Genomic DNA, 12,234 nt, shown 5'->3' on the forward strand with positions numbered 1-12,234 from the left:
GGGTGGGCTACGGCGGTGTGGGTTCGGTAGGTGCGCTTCGCGGCGGTACTGTAATCGCGTTTTTATCTTTCCTTTTGCTGTTCTGTTAAATTTCATTCTTTTAACCCACGAGTTTTGCCCTGACGATTTCTTTTTCCACGACTGTGGGAGTTGTGCGAGCGGCTGCGTGGTTCTTTGTTGCTGGCTGAGGCCAAACCACGACAATGTGTTAAATTAACAGAAATATGATTTATGGGTAGGAAATTCACTTTAATTCCAGCTTCCTGCTGCAAACATCACTTTCCTCCAGTCTCTATGAATGTGTGTGTCACTTACCAAGAGCAAGGCTCGTTATAGTACTTTATAGTACTAATTGGGAATTATTTCTTCCTTCCAAAAAGTGAATAGCTTTCAGTGGTTTGATACTTAAATCTGGCCATGTGCTTATAATCTGATTTACAAGAGGAAAGCTAGGAAAATTGATGAAGAAAAGGTAGTTTACAATATATAACCTCTTCTTACCACTTGTTTAATATCTCTTTTAGATTGCCCTTTGTAATGAAGGATCCATTGTATAACCCCAACCAAATTAATGCTCATTTATCTCTGAGAGGTGAAATCATGGAGCCAGGTGCTGTGTGTGTGACGGGCGATGCTGTGCCCGAGACGCACTGCGATCCCTGCAGAAGCACTTCATAAGAACTTGAACGTGGGGGCCCAGAGCAGCTCTAATACTGAAACATCAAATTCTCCTCACCAGGTTAAGGCAGCCGACCACAGGTCGGTGTGGCAGCACTGGGGACTGCCCGCTTTGCGTGGCAGGGGATGCGATGCCCTGGCTGCCCTTGTGTTCCGTAGGACTTCGTGCTTTCGTTGCTGCTGGGCGTAATTCTAGCTTATGGTATGGCAGCAAAGTAACAGGCAATTGGTGAGTTTGCGTTGTGTATGTATTTGCAAAGCTGATCCGTCTTTAAAGCTCTGAGGGTGAGAAAGCTCATCGTTACTGTGTGCTGCAGTTCCAGCTGTGCTGCCGACAAAGTGCGCCGAAGCCTTTTGAGCTGACTATTCTTCACCGTTTCTTAAGACGGCAAAACAAGTTAAATTTACAGATTCTTTCTTAGCAGTAACACAAAGCGAGCAGCTTTCTTGGTTCTTACTTGGTTCTGTTTAACTTCATCTTGCCTGGAAAAGTTGAACCCGCTCAGTGCGATTGCTATGGACTTTTGAAGGTTGAAGTTTATTTTAGAAACCTTGGTGCTAAGTGGTAGGCTTGAGAAGCTTTCAATTATTTGAAATGGAATTACGATATCACCTCCTGAGCCGTCCCGGGGAGGAGGCAAAGGGCCAAGAAGTGCGAATGCCTTAAAAGTAGAGAAAGTGTGCAGTTATCTGCAAACTAATACTGATATCTCCCGGGTCACATGGAGAAGAACATTGTCCAAGTTGGAAGTCTCGTGTCTTGAGGAAGCTCAGACTAGTGGTAACGCTATAAATGTGGTGGAGTGGACTAAGCAATGAGCTTGTTTGTCAACTGGGCGTGATGCTCGGTGTCCCTGAGCCTCCTTGTTCAGCTGTAGGATGCTGGAAACATCTGCTGCTGCAGATAGGGTGGTTGAAGACTCCTTGGGTGAATCTGGAAACTTACTTCATTCCCCCAAATGTTGATGCATTTGGGTCATGCAAAGTGAGGCCTTAAATCCAGTTAAGTGGTTTGCCTTTCTTTGGCATGACCTTTTCAAAGAATCCTGTTCTCCATCTTAAAATTTGGTGTCCAAAGGTTGTTTCAGGCATACATCCTTACCTTCAGCATAAGGACATTTCGCCTTGTGCGGATTATACGATGGGGAATAAGTGTCTGTGACCCCAGTGAAGGTGCTTTGGGTTTGGATTAATCCCTGAGTCACGCAGTTAAATGGGTATTTTTGCTGCTTCACAGCAGAAAGCAGTCCAACTGGTAAGCCCTTTCAGAAACAGCTTATGCTTTGGCCAACGACTTGTGTCAGGTTCAGCCTGGAGGAATTTAGGAAAGGTCGTTTGAGCCCTTACAGCGCTGGAGACCCGTCCTGTTTTGGGGAACGTGGCACCCATTTGCCTTCCCTGCCCTCGCCTCCTCTGCAGCGCTAGTGCTGGAGCCGGGCTTGCTGCTGAGAAAGATACTCAGCTATCCTTCTCATGGAAAAAAACCAAACCAACCCAGGTTCTTTGTGCTCTAGTTATAGACAAAACACATATTTGTCTTCCAGAATGGCTTTGTTGCAGTTGCCCAGCTTGCCATCTTAGTACTTTGAATCCAGACAGCAGCCCAAATGATCCAGAGCTCGTAATATACAGAATATGATTGTCTGCAATGCCTGAAGGATATTTTTTAAAAGTTACCCTTGAAGTAGCAGTGGAAAATTTCTCACAGTGCTCAGAAATCTGGAAATGAGAGGCAAGGGGTATGGTATTACTTTTTTTTTTTTTTTTTAATTAGAAGGTTTTTAAAAAACTGCTGGATCTGTGTCGCCGCCTTTTCCTTTCTCTGCTGGTCTACACTCTGCTTTTCCTGTCTCACACAAGGACTTGCTGCTTTTCCTCTGTAATAGCAGTGTGTCTGATTTATTCTACCGGGTTTAAATTAAGAGGAAACTCAGCAGTAGGGGAAGAAGTGATGGATTTGAAAGCAATTTCAGGCTCTTCTGTCCTGGCTTATTAGACAGTCTACTTTTTTTTTCTTTTTTTTTTTTTTTTTTTCCTCCAAGAAATGCAGTGGCTCCATAGTAGCAGAAATGCAGCTGTGCTCTCCGCAGTTGGCCTTGAGCATGCCAATGGGCGCCGGTTGCTCTCAGTTGCCGCCGGGGACATGTGCATGGGTCCCCCCGGGCACCCCGCTCTGCCAGCCCAGATGGCTGCTGTTGCTGGGGGCAACGTTCGCTCTGATGCTGCTCCAGAAAACGGAAAGAGAACCAAGAACCTCCTCAGCAGCAGCGGTGTAAAATGGAAATGTTCCGTGCACGCACGCCACTGGGGAAAGCAGGTTTTCTGTCTCCCAAGAAGAGCCAAAGCATCATCGTTTCAACACAGGTTTTCCTCACGTAAAGTCACTGTGTAAAGCTGACTTGTTTGCTGCTGCAGAAATTCTCATTCCCATATCGAGTCCTTTGTGATCACAGGTGAGGGCAGGCTATCAGAACGGTGGGGGCCTCATCCCTCTGCATCTTGGTTACAGATCAGCTGGGTGCCAATTTAATTCACTACATATATACTCTTATAAACACACTGGAGTGAACTGAGAAAAGGAAAATGGCTGAGGTTAAACTATGAACTAATTAATCGCGGTGGTTTGCGAGCCTTTGCTTCTGTAAGTAAGAACAGTTACACAATTGTGCCTTCTAAAGAAGGAAAAAGCTTTGTTTCTAGGGCAGCAGAGGGAAGTGCTCCCAGCCCGACCAGCTGTCCAGGGGAGGCAAACCAAACAGCAATGGTGTGGTCTTCGGTGAAACTCCCATTTTGCTCTTTTACATTGTCTAAAGAGGCCAGAACGTGCATCTGAGCCGCTTATTGATGGGGTCTCCACGTTGCTAATAAGGTCCGGGCAGCCCAATAGGCTTCTGCTGGCTAGTGGCGAGGAGGAGGAGAGGGGGTCTGCATCCTCCTCACAGGGTCACTTCACAGCCTGAAGTTTATAGTAAATGCTCCTAAATTTCCCTAGGAAAACCAGAGCAGTAGAACATGACATTCCTCACATTTCTAATCTAAAAGAATAACTATTGCCATGCGGCCAATGTGCAGCCTACAGAAAAGGCCAAAGGACAGCTTTAAATCCTTCCTTTGTCAACCATAAAGAAAGGTCTGTAGAATTACGCAGAACAGCAAACAAATAGAAAAATTAATGTGTTTGGTGTTTTGAGGTGGTATTGTTTTAATTTGTCCCTGGAGAAACAGGAAGGGCAGTCCAGCCTGGTGGGGTTCCTGGGGGACCTCACCTGGTGGTCACCACTATAACTTCACAGGAGCTGCTGTGGGAGGTGGTGAGTGGTCACAGCTCGAAAGGCAGCAGGACCTTAGTGGTGATGAGCATCGTACCGGGAGATGAAATCCTGTGGGTGTTAATCTCTCGGATAATGAGCCTTGCGAAACCAAACCAAGGAGTAAATAGCTGTGTGGTGATCCATCAAGCCACAAGTGTGTTTATGTTGCCTGAAATATTAACGCTGTCGTGTAGCAGAGCGTAGCACAGACATCTCTTTGTTCAGAGGCGAGTCTTTGTCTTCTTAACACTGGATTCAAGACAAGTGCCCTAGTTCATACATGCTGCTCATCTCTTACATAAAAGATTTTATAATTGCTCTTGATACAAGCATAAAACAAATCTAAAACCCCGAATACCTTAGCAATGCAGTGCCTTTATTTGACTTTTGTCTGTTCGCTACTAATAATTTCTTCTTTTGGATTATAGGACAGAAAGCTCACAAAAGTAGAGAGGCAGAGATTTAAAGAGGAAGCAGAAATGTTGAAAGGTCTACAGCATCCAAACATTGTGAGATTTTATGACTTCTGGGAATCCTGTGTAAAAGGCAAAAGATGCATTGTGCTGGTTACCGAATTGATGACCTCTGGAACGCTAAAGACGTAAGTACAGCGCTCCTGGTGAGGAGGCTAAGAATAGCGATGGAAATTTTTAGAAAAATCCTACTTTCATATGCTGAAAAAAGGCACCTCCGGATAAAAGAAAAAAATGGAGCTGTTCTCTGGTGTCTGTCATTTGTTCCTGCGTTTGAACTGCATTGATTTGACAGGAAGAATTTTGGCCTCCATCTCTCTTTTCCTGCTTTCCTGTTTCAGTTATGCAACTAGAAGCGGCTCTCTGGTGTGTTTCATCTTCTGCCTGTGACATTTTCATTTGTCAGGGTGTGTTTTTGCGATTGCTTTTGTGCTCGTATTTGCATGTTTTGTTAGGAAATTCAGATAGAATAACACTTGAATGGTAGAATGTCTTTTTGAAGCAGAAGGTGCTCTAGGTTATCTGCTAAACAACAATAATTAATAGCTTTTGGTACTGACAATGTTGTTAAGGTTGATATAAAACAGTTGGCATGAATTCTGGAACAGATTTTCAGCCCCAATGGGAGCAGTACTCATCACTGCATATATCTAGTGTGCTACTCTGCCAGTGCATTAGCAGGTTTTACTTTTTTTTTTTTTTCCCAAAAATGTACCCTCCCAATCAGTGTTTTAGGTAAATAGAAAAAATGCAGATGCATGGTGTGGAGGTCAAAGTCTTGTGGTTAAAATTAAACTTCAGTATTCTTCCGATTTGAATATATGAAACATATCCTAAGGCTGTTCTCTGCATGAAGTGAATTGCTCTACTATTAGACTTGCAAATATTTGGTTGTATTTGCACCAAAAATGCTTATTATCTTCCTCCCTAAAAATGAATGCTCTAATTCCTCCTTTGAAAAGATCTAATTCTTTCAATTTTGCGATATTTCTGAACTGCTATTTCAGCATCTAATAAGGGGCTTTTATCCAGAATGGAATTTCAGCTGTTAAAGCCCCTAGAATCTCTAATAACACTTCATTTTCTTTATACCCACTTCTGTGTATGTTTGTTGCTCTAGGTATCTGAAGAGATTTAAAGTGATGAAACCAAAAGTCCTGCGTAGTTGGTGCCGGCAAATCCTGAAGGGTCTTCTTTTCTTGCACACAAGAACTCCACCCATAATTCACAGAGACTTAAAATGTGACAATATTTTTATTACTGGACCAACTGGATCTGTGAAAATAGGAGACTTGGGTCTGGCAACCCTCAAGAGAGCTTCGTTTGCCAAAAGTGTAATAGGTAATCTTCCTGTTCTCCTTGGCTTCTTTCTGTTGGTATGGTGGTGTCCTTTCTTTAGTAGTTCTCTTTTGCATTTTGCATTTGTGTTTTTTTTCACTTGTAGGTTGGTAGTAGAGACTGAAGTGGTTTTGTGACTGTTCCCTTTATACCACTATAAAAATCTCAATTGCTAGGAAAAGGTATCATGACTGCCTCTTCTCCTTCTCTCTGTATCACAATGGTAAAACGCTCTTTTTGGTTGGGTTTTTTGGGTTGGTTTTTTTTTTTTTTTAAATTAAAATATGGTGTGGTAGCCACAAATCCTTCTTCTTTCTCCTTTGAAAGGAGCAGCAAGGGTTCCCAGCAGCTTGTGGACATCATCCTCCTGAGAACAGGCTCAGTGCCTGCTGGTGTGGCAGGGGGAGAAAAGAGGGAGGAGAGGGCAGGGAAAGGATGCCCTGCTCTCTCCCTGACAAGGGTGTGCTGCAAAAGCCTGGGAAAGCCACCGGGAAGGCTCCTGCTTGCAGTGATGCTGGGATAAGGGACGGTTACTTTTGCTGAAGGGAGAGGCAGTAGTGCCCTGTGGAGCTGGGCTTCTCTCCTTGGCAGAGCGGTGGCAGGGCTGGAACCACCTTACCCTGTTTACTGGGGCATCAGCAGAACAGGCTGCTTCTGCAGGCAACTGCAGAGCTCGTCCCTGCCTCGAGTTCTGCTGAAACGACATCTGCAATTTATTAATAATCAGTAGGTACAAAATTAAAAGAAATGTCCACTAGGATACGCAATAGCTGGTGCCCTTAGGTGGTGGCCGTGGAAGGGGTGTTAGAACTTGGGTTTGCTTGAACTGGGAGGACGTTTTATGAATGGCTGTCAAAGGTCATTGTTTCCTTGCGAAAGTTACATCTAATGTTTTCTTTGTAAATGTAATGTTTTCCTGAATTCTCAAACGTTTTGTGCTTTTACCCAGGCTTCCCTAGCAAATCTCCCTTGTTCAGATCTGTAGGTGATGGTTTTGGGAAGCTGCATATTCCTGAGAAATGATGCTGGAAGTGGGGAAGTTGTCACGCATGTAGTCATATTTCAGCTTACAATATAAATGGAAATTAGATTCTAGGTAATTAGAGTTAGCGAACTGATAGTGACAAACACTCTCCCCTTACTATATATGAAAATAGCATCCTATCTTTCAAGCAATAGTTGCTTAAGTAATTATTTTAGCATCTCGAATATCCAGAGATTATAATTCTTTACAATTATTTGTTCAAAAGTATTGACCTTAATGCTTAGAGAGCCCGGTATCATTGAAGTCAAAATGATAGACATTTTGGATATGTGCTTGGCTACTGTGAGTCCGCTTAACCTTGTTGATTTTAGTGAAGTCATGTTGCTTTGTGTCTCTTAAGTGTCTCTAGTTTTCACTTTCAAATGATTGGTGGGGTTTTTCCTACTGAGGGTCAGTATTTCTTTACATCATTTTTTTTTGCAGTATAACAATTGTCCATGGGACATAATAGAATAATATCAGTCATACTGGCACAAGTTTTTCTAAAATCAGTTGTTGTCACAACACAGTCAAAGCACACTTGTGTCTAAAAGAAATTCAATACTGAGAAGGGCTGCAGGTTGCTGGTGAGGTGTCTGCATTCATTTTGGCAATATAACCGAACTTCTCTTTTTCATGAGTGGTTCTGCTCCAAGGAAAGAATTAGGAGGGCTTGTGAATGCTGGTGAGATGAGTAATTCTGCCCCCTCTGTAGATGTAGTAGCTTTAAAGGAATATAAGTAACTGCAATTTTATATCAGCTTGAACGGAATGAAGTCAGCGTGGCTGAGGTCCAGTTTTTCCCTTGCTGCGTTTGTGCCATCGCTGATGCTCGTCTGACCTTGCGGTGTATCTCTGCAGGGAGCTGAGCCAGGGCAAAACTCCTGCTGCCAAGAGGAGTTGGATAGATGCCAAGCAGCTTTACATTTTGGTGGTCTGCTTTGGTTGTATTGTATGTATTCCTTTCCTCCCCCAATGCATGGGGGGAAAATGTCATTTTCCCGCTATTGTGGAATGGTGTCAAGAATTTCATTTGCTTCTTAGACTGTCACTATTACTTTTTTGGATTTGCTTTAAATGCTCCATAATTCATGAGATTCACTCCTGCCTCTGAGTCTTGTTCTTTCTAAAACAAGGTAGCAGCTCCAAAAAAGTGTTCTCTATGGCAGTGGTTAACCGTTTCAGAGCTGCAGCCACCGCCTGTGGGACAGCAGGGAGAAGAACCCTAAGAGCAGGCGCTAAGTTAAGGTGTCACGACATGGGTGCAGCTGATTTACGGAGGCTGAAGGAAGGAGTGTCTTTGAGGTGGAAGGAATATAGACAAGGAGAGAAATCGAGCCCAAATTTTGCAAAAGGAGATTTACAGAAATGCTTGTGCTGAGGCTTATTTTGTGAGGTAGGACAGTCTACTTCAGAAAATATGCAAAAGCAGAGTTTTTACCCTAATTTTGGGAGATGTTGTTTATGTTGCCATTAAAAACCCAAAATCTTACATCAAGTCCCCAAACATATGCGAGAACTACTTTTTCCTGGTATATGTTACTTTAGAATCATAGAATGATAGAATAGTTTGGGTTGGAAGAGACCTTTAAAGGCCATCTAGTCCAACCCCCTGCCACGAGCAGGGACATCTTCAACTAGATCAGGTTGCTCAAAGCCTCATCCAACCTGACTTGGAATGTTTCCAGGGATGGGGCATCCACGGCTTCTCTGGGCATCCTGCGCCAGGGCTCACCACCCTCAAGTAAAAAATTTTTTCCTTGTATCTAGTCTAAATCTGCCCTTTTTCAGTTTAAAACCATTCCCCCTTATCCCATCGCTCCCCTCCCTGATCAAGAGTCCCTCCCCGGCTCTCCTGGAGCCCCTCTAGGCACTGAAAGGGGCTCTAAGGTCTCCCCGGAGCCTTCTCTTCTCCAGGCTGAACCCCCCCAACTCTCCCAGCCTGTCCTCCCAGCAGAGGGGCTCCAACTCTTGGAGCATCTTCGTGGCCTCTTATGGCCCTGCTCTAACAGGTCCATGTCCTTTTTGTGTTGAGGGCTCCAGAGTTGGATGCAATATTCCAGGTGGGGTCTCCCCAGAGCGGAGTAGAGGGGCAGAATCATCTCCCTTGAATTACAGTTGTGTCTTTGCTGCTGATGTAGAGATGTCATAACAAAAAATGAAGAGACCCACCAGGCTGCCGCAGGGCTCTGGGGGCAGTTTGGATGCCACAGCAGATGCTGCTGGGCTGGACAGGCAGAGTTTGCTCAGGTCCTTCACGTGGGCCAAAGCCTCTCGCACTCCTTTTGGCATCCCGCTGCTCACTGGTCCTCTCCTGCAACGCTCGACTGCATTGATCTCTCTTCCTTCATCTTTTCTAAGTGTAAGAAGGAAATAAATTAATCTTGACTCCTAAGCATAAATTACGTTGCGAGGCACAGTTCCTGGAATAAATTACCAAAGTGTTAATTTTTTTCCCTTTGCTTTGTAAGACCATGTTTTTCGGAGCAGTTTGCTGTGCAAACGTTGCAGGCGTTGTAAGTTGCCGCTTGTTATAAAGCTGTAATTTCCCGTTATGCAGCAGTAAGTACAGTGCTTCACTTAATATTTACCCCATTCCGTGAGTTCTCTGACACCCTAATCCCTGTTGAGTAGGACCTTATTCTGTGAGTAGCCTCATTGATTTGTCCTACTAAACCAGTGACAGAATTATGTTTAATGTTTTCTGCGTGACTTTGTAGGTGATTTGAGATACTACGTGCTTTCAAAGTGCTGTCTGTCTGCTGGGTGGTTGCAATGTGTCTCTGGAGGAGAAAAATAATGCAAATTTGCATTGATAAAAACGGGAGAGAAGGTTCTTGTTTCTTCTCTCCTTTTCACCTCCACAAGCCTGTACACATCCCTCTCTCCACCCAGAAAAAGAAACCATTTCATGACTTCCAGTGTGGCCAGGCAACGTGCCGTAGCTCATTCTCTTGTTAATTTTTGAAATTTTAACTTTTTTTTCTTTTTCCCTCTTGCCCCTTGTATTATTACCAGTGAGCCATGGGTATGTAAGTGTGTTTGTTACCTTTGGGTTTCTTCCCTGGAGGGTGCTTGAGCTTATTCTAGTTACTTTTGAAAGAAGCTTGCATGCACCCTTACACAGCTATAATGCACACACTTCTTATTCGTGAAAAAGGTTGTGGTTAAAGCCATTTAGATTTTATAAATAATGTACATTCTTTTTCTGCGTGTCTGTATAGGTACACCAGAATTTATGGCCCCGGAAATGTATGAGGAACACTACGATGAATCTGTGGATGTCTATGCTTTTGGAATGTGCATGTTGGAAATGGCTACCTCAGAATACCCTTACTCAGAATGCCAGAATGCTGCTCAAATTTACCGGAAAGTAACCTGTGTGAGTAAAACCTCCTTCATTTGTATTGGGATTTTGAGATTTGGAAGTTTAAAAACACATTTCGATGAGGTGTCAGCACTGTCAAAGGTGTAGTGTGGTGTAGAAGTTGAGGTATCTGAGCAAACCTGTTGCAGGTTTATTTGTAAGCTTGTAGTTCTGCGGTTGGATTATGGTTGACTGTACTGCAGCTGCATAAAATATTTTCAGTAATCTTTGTTGCTAATTGTGTCTCCATCAGCCAAAAATACATAAAACTTGGGAAAAATGAGCAGGGAAAAATCTTCACTCTAGTCTTGCCTCCTAAATGGGGACTACTCAGACTTGATCAAGTTTCCCACAAACATAAAAGGACCAACTTTTAGGTTGCAGCCTAAATACTTATTTATATGGTGGGGGGTGTTTGATTCAGATTTCCAGCACAGATTCTCTCTGTATGTGTAACAAATTATCTGAAGATATAAAAGGGCAGAAATAGCGATGTTTAGTTTTGGAGTCAGCCAGAGGAGCTTTATATCTGCATTTTGAAACTCTTGGAGGGTCTGGTAATCCCCAGCCAGGAACCGTGGAAATGGGTTTGCTGCATTTTCAGGTGAGTTGATGTTGGCTGGAGGAGAAGCCAATCTAAAATAATCTCTATACAGAATAAAATACCCTCTCCAGTAGTCTCACCAACAGAAGATAAATGTATTTGTGTGCATGAGCTGGACTGCGAATGCCTGAAAAAACTCCTGAGTCTGTAAGATGCTAGCAGATTGCAAATCACTGACTGCAGAGAAACGAGACTTGCCAAAGGCTTTGGCAGCTGTGGTTATGCTCTGTTTCTACCTGGTTAAGTGAAATCAAGAGTTACAGGAGAGTGTTTTTTTTAGGATAGATTATGTTAAACAGACCGGTTCGTCAAAGATTTTGCCAGGTGCTTCTTTCCATCTGGTTGCTACAAAAGGTGATAGTGAGCTCTGTGCTTTGGCCCTCGTGTGTCACCAAAAGATGTGGTCTGCACGCTCAGGATGTGAAGAGGGTCATCCACAGCAGAAAGCGGCAATAAAGCTTGCAGAGATTAGCTACAAAAAAAGTTGTTTTTATTTCTTTGGCCTTCAAGATAGATGGAGCAGTTAGGCTTACACAGTAGATACACTGAGCGGATTAATCTCTCGGTCTCCAAAAGTGGGATCCCAAAATGAGTTTGTACTCCTCTTACCCAACTGCTTGTTATGAGCAAAAATCTTCCCAAATGGAACTTAGGAATAACTGGTTGATTTTTAAAGGTGCTTAAGACTACTTGACTTCTCCAAGAGGTTTAGTAAATCACTCAAGTACAAATCTAGTTCTGGGAAATCCTGCAGTCAAACACTTGCACGGGGTCAAAATTGCATTTCCTGATTCTGTATGCTACTCTCACACTGGATGTAGAGATGGTTTCAGCAGGCACCAAAACTCTCACGTGTGCTGGGTATGATGGGTTTCTGTGTAATTTCATTTTTATAAGTACAGTTTGTATTGTTCAATCATCAAGTCATAGAATGGTTTCGGTTGAAAGGGCCCTTAAAGACCATCTAGTCCAAGTCCCTGCCCTGGGCAGGGACACCTCCCACCAGCCCAGGTTGCTCCAAGCCCCGTCCAACCTGGCCTTGAAGACCTCCAGGGATGGGGCAGCCACAGCTTCTCGGGGCAACCTGTGCCAGGGGCTCACCACCCTCAAGTAAAAAATGTTTTCCTTGTATCTAGTCTAAATCTCCCCTCTTTCAGTTTAAAACTGTTCCTTCTCGTCCTATGGCTCCCCTCCCTGATCCATAGTCCCTCCCCAGCTCTCCTGGAGCCCCTTTAGGCACTGGAAGGGGCTCTAAGGTCTCCCTGGAGCCTTCTCTTCTCCAGGCTGAACACCCCCAACTCTCCCAGCCTGTCCTTATAGAAGAAGGGCTCCAGCCCTCTTCCCACCTCTGAAGATCGGGATGCTGGGGAGTTGGTGCTCTTGTTGTAGGTTGCTGTGGTACCCACTGTGCTGATGCACTAACGCCCTAACCTGAGGGG

General features: G+C 43.9%; 1 protein-coding gene across 1 annotated transcript in view; it reads left to right on the forward strand.

The window, feature by feature from the left end:
- The window catches only part of WNK2 (WNK lysine deficient protein kinase 2), a 121,220-nt gene that overhangs the window by 44,308 nt on the left and 64,678 nt on the right, over positions 1-12,234 (forward strand). The window contains 3 exon segments of the mRNA XM_009889946.1: positions 4,418-4,590; positions 5,583-5,803; positions 10,049-10,206. Of these exon segments, the coding sequence (XP_009888248.1) occupies positions 4,418-4,590; positions 5,583-5,803; positions 10,049-10,206 (552 nt within the window).

The sequence above is a fragment of the Charadrius vociferus genome, unplaced genomic scaffold (genome assembly GCF_000708025.1).
Source record: "Charadrius vociferus isolate BGI_N301 unplaced genomic scaffold, ASM70802v2 scaffold67, whole genome shotgun sequence".
Classification (NCBI taxonomy): Eukaryota; Metazoa; Chordata; class Aves; order Charadriiformes; family Charadriidae; genus Charadrius; species Charadrius vociferus.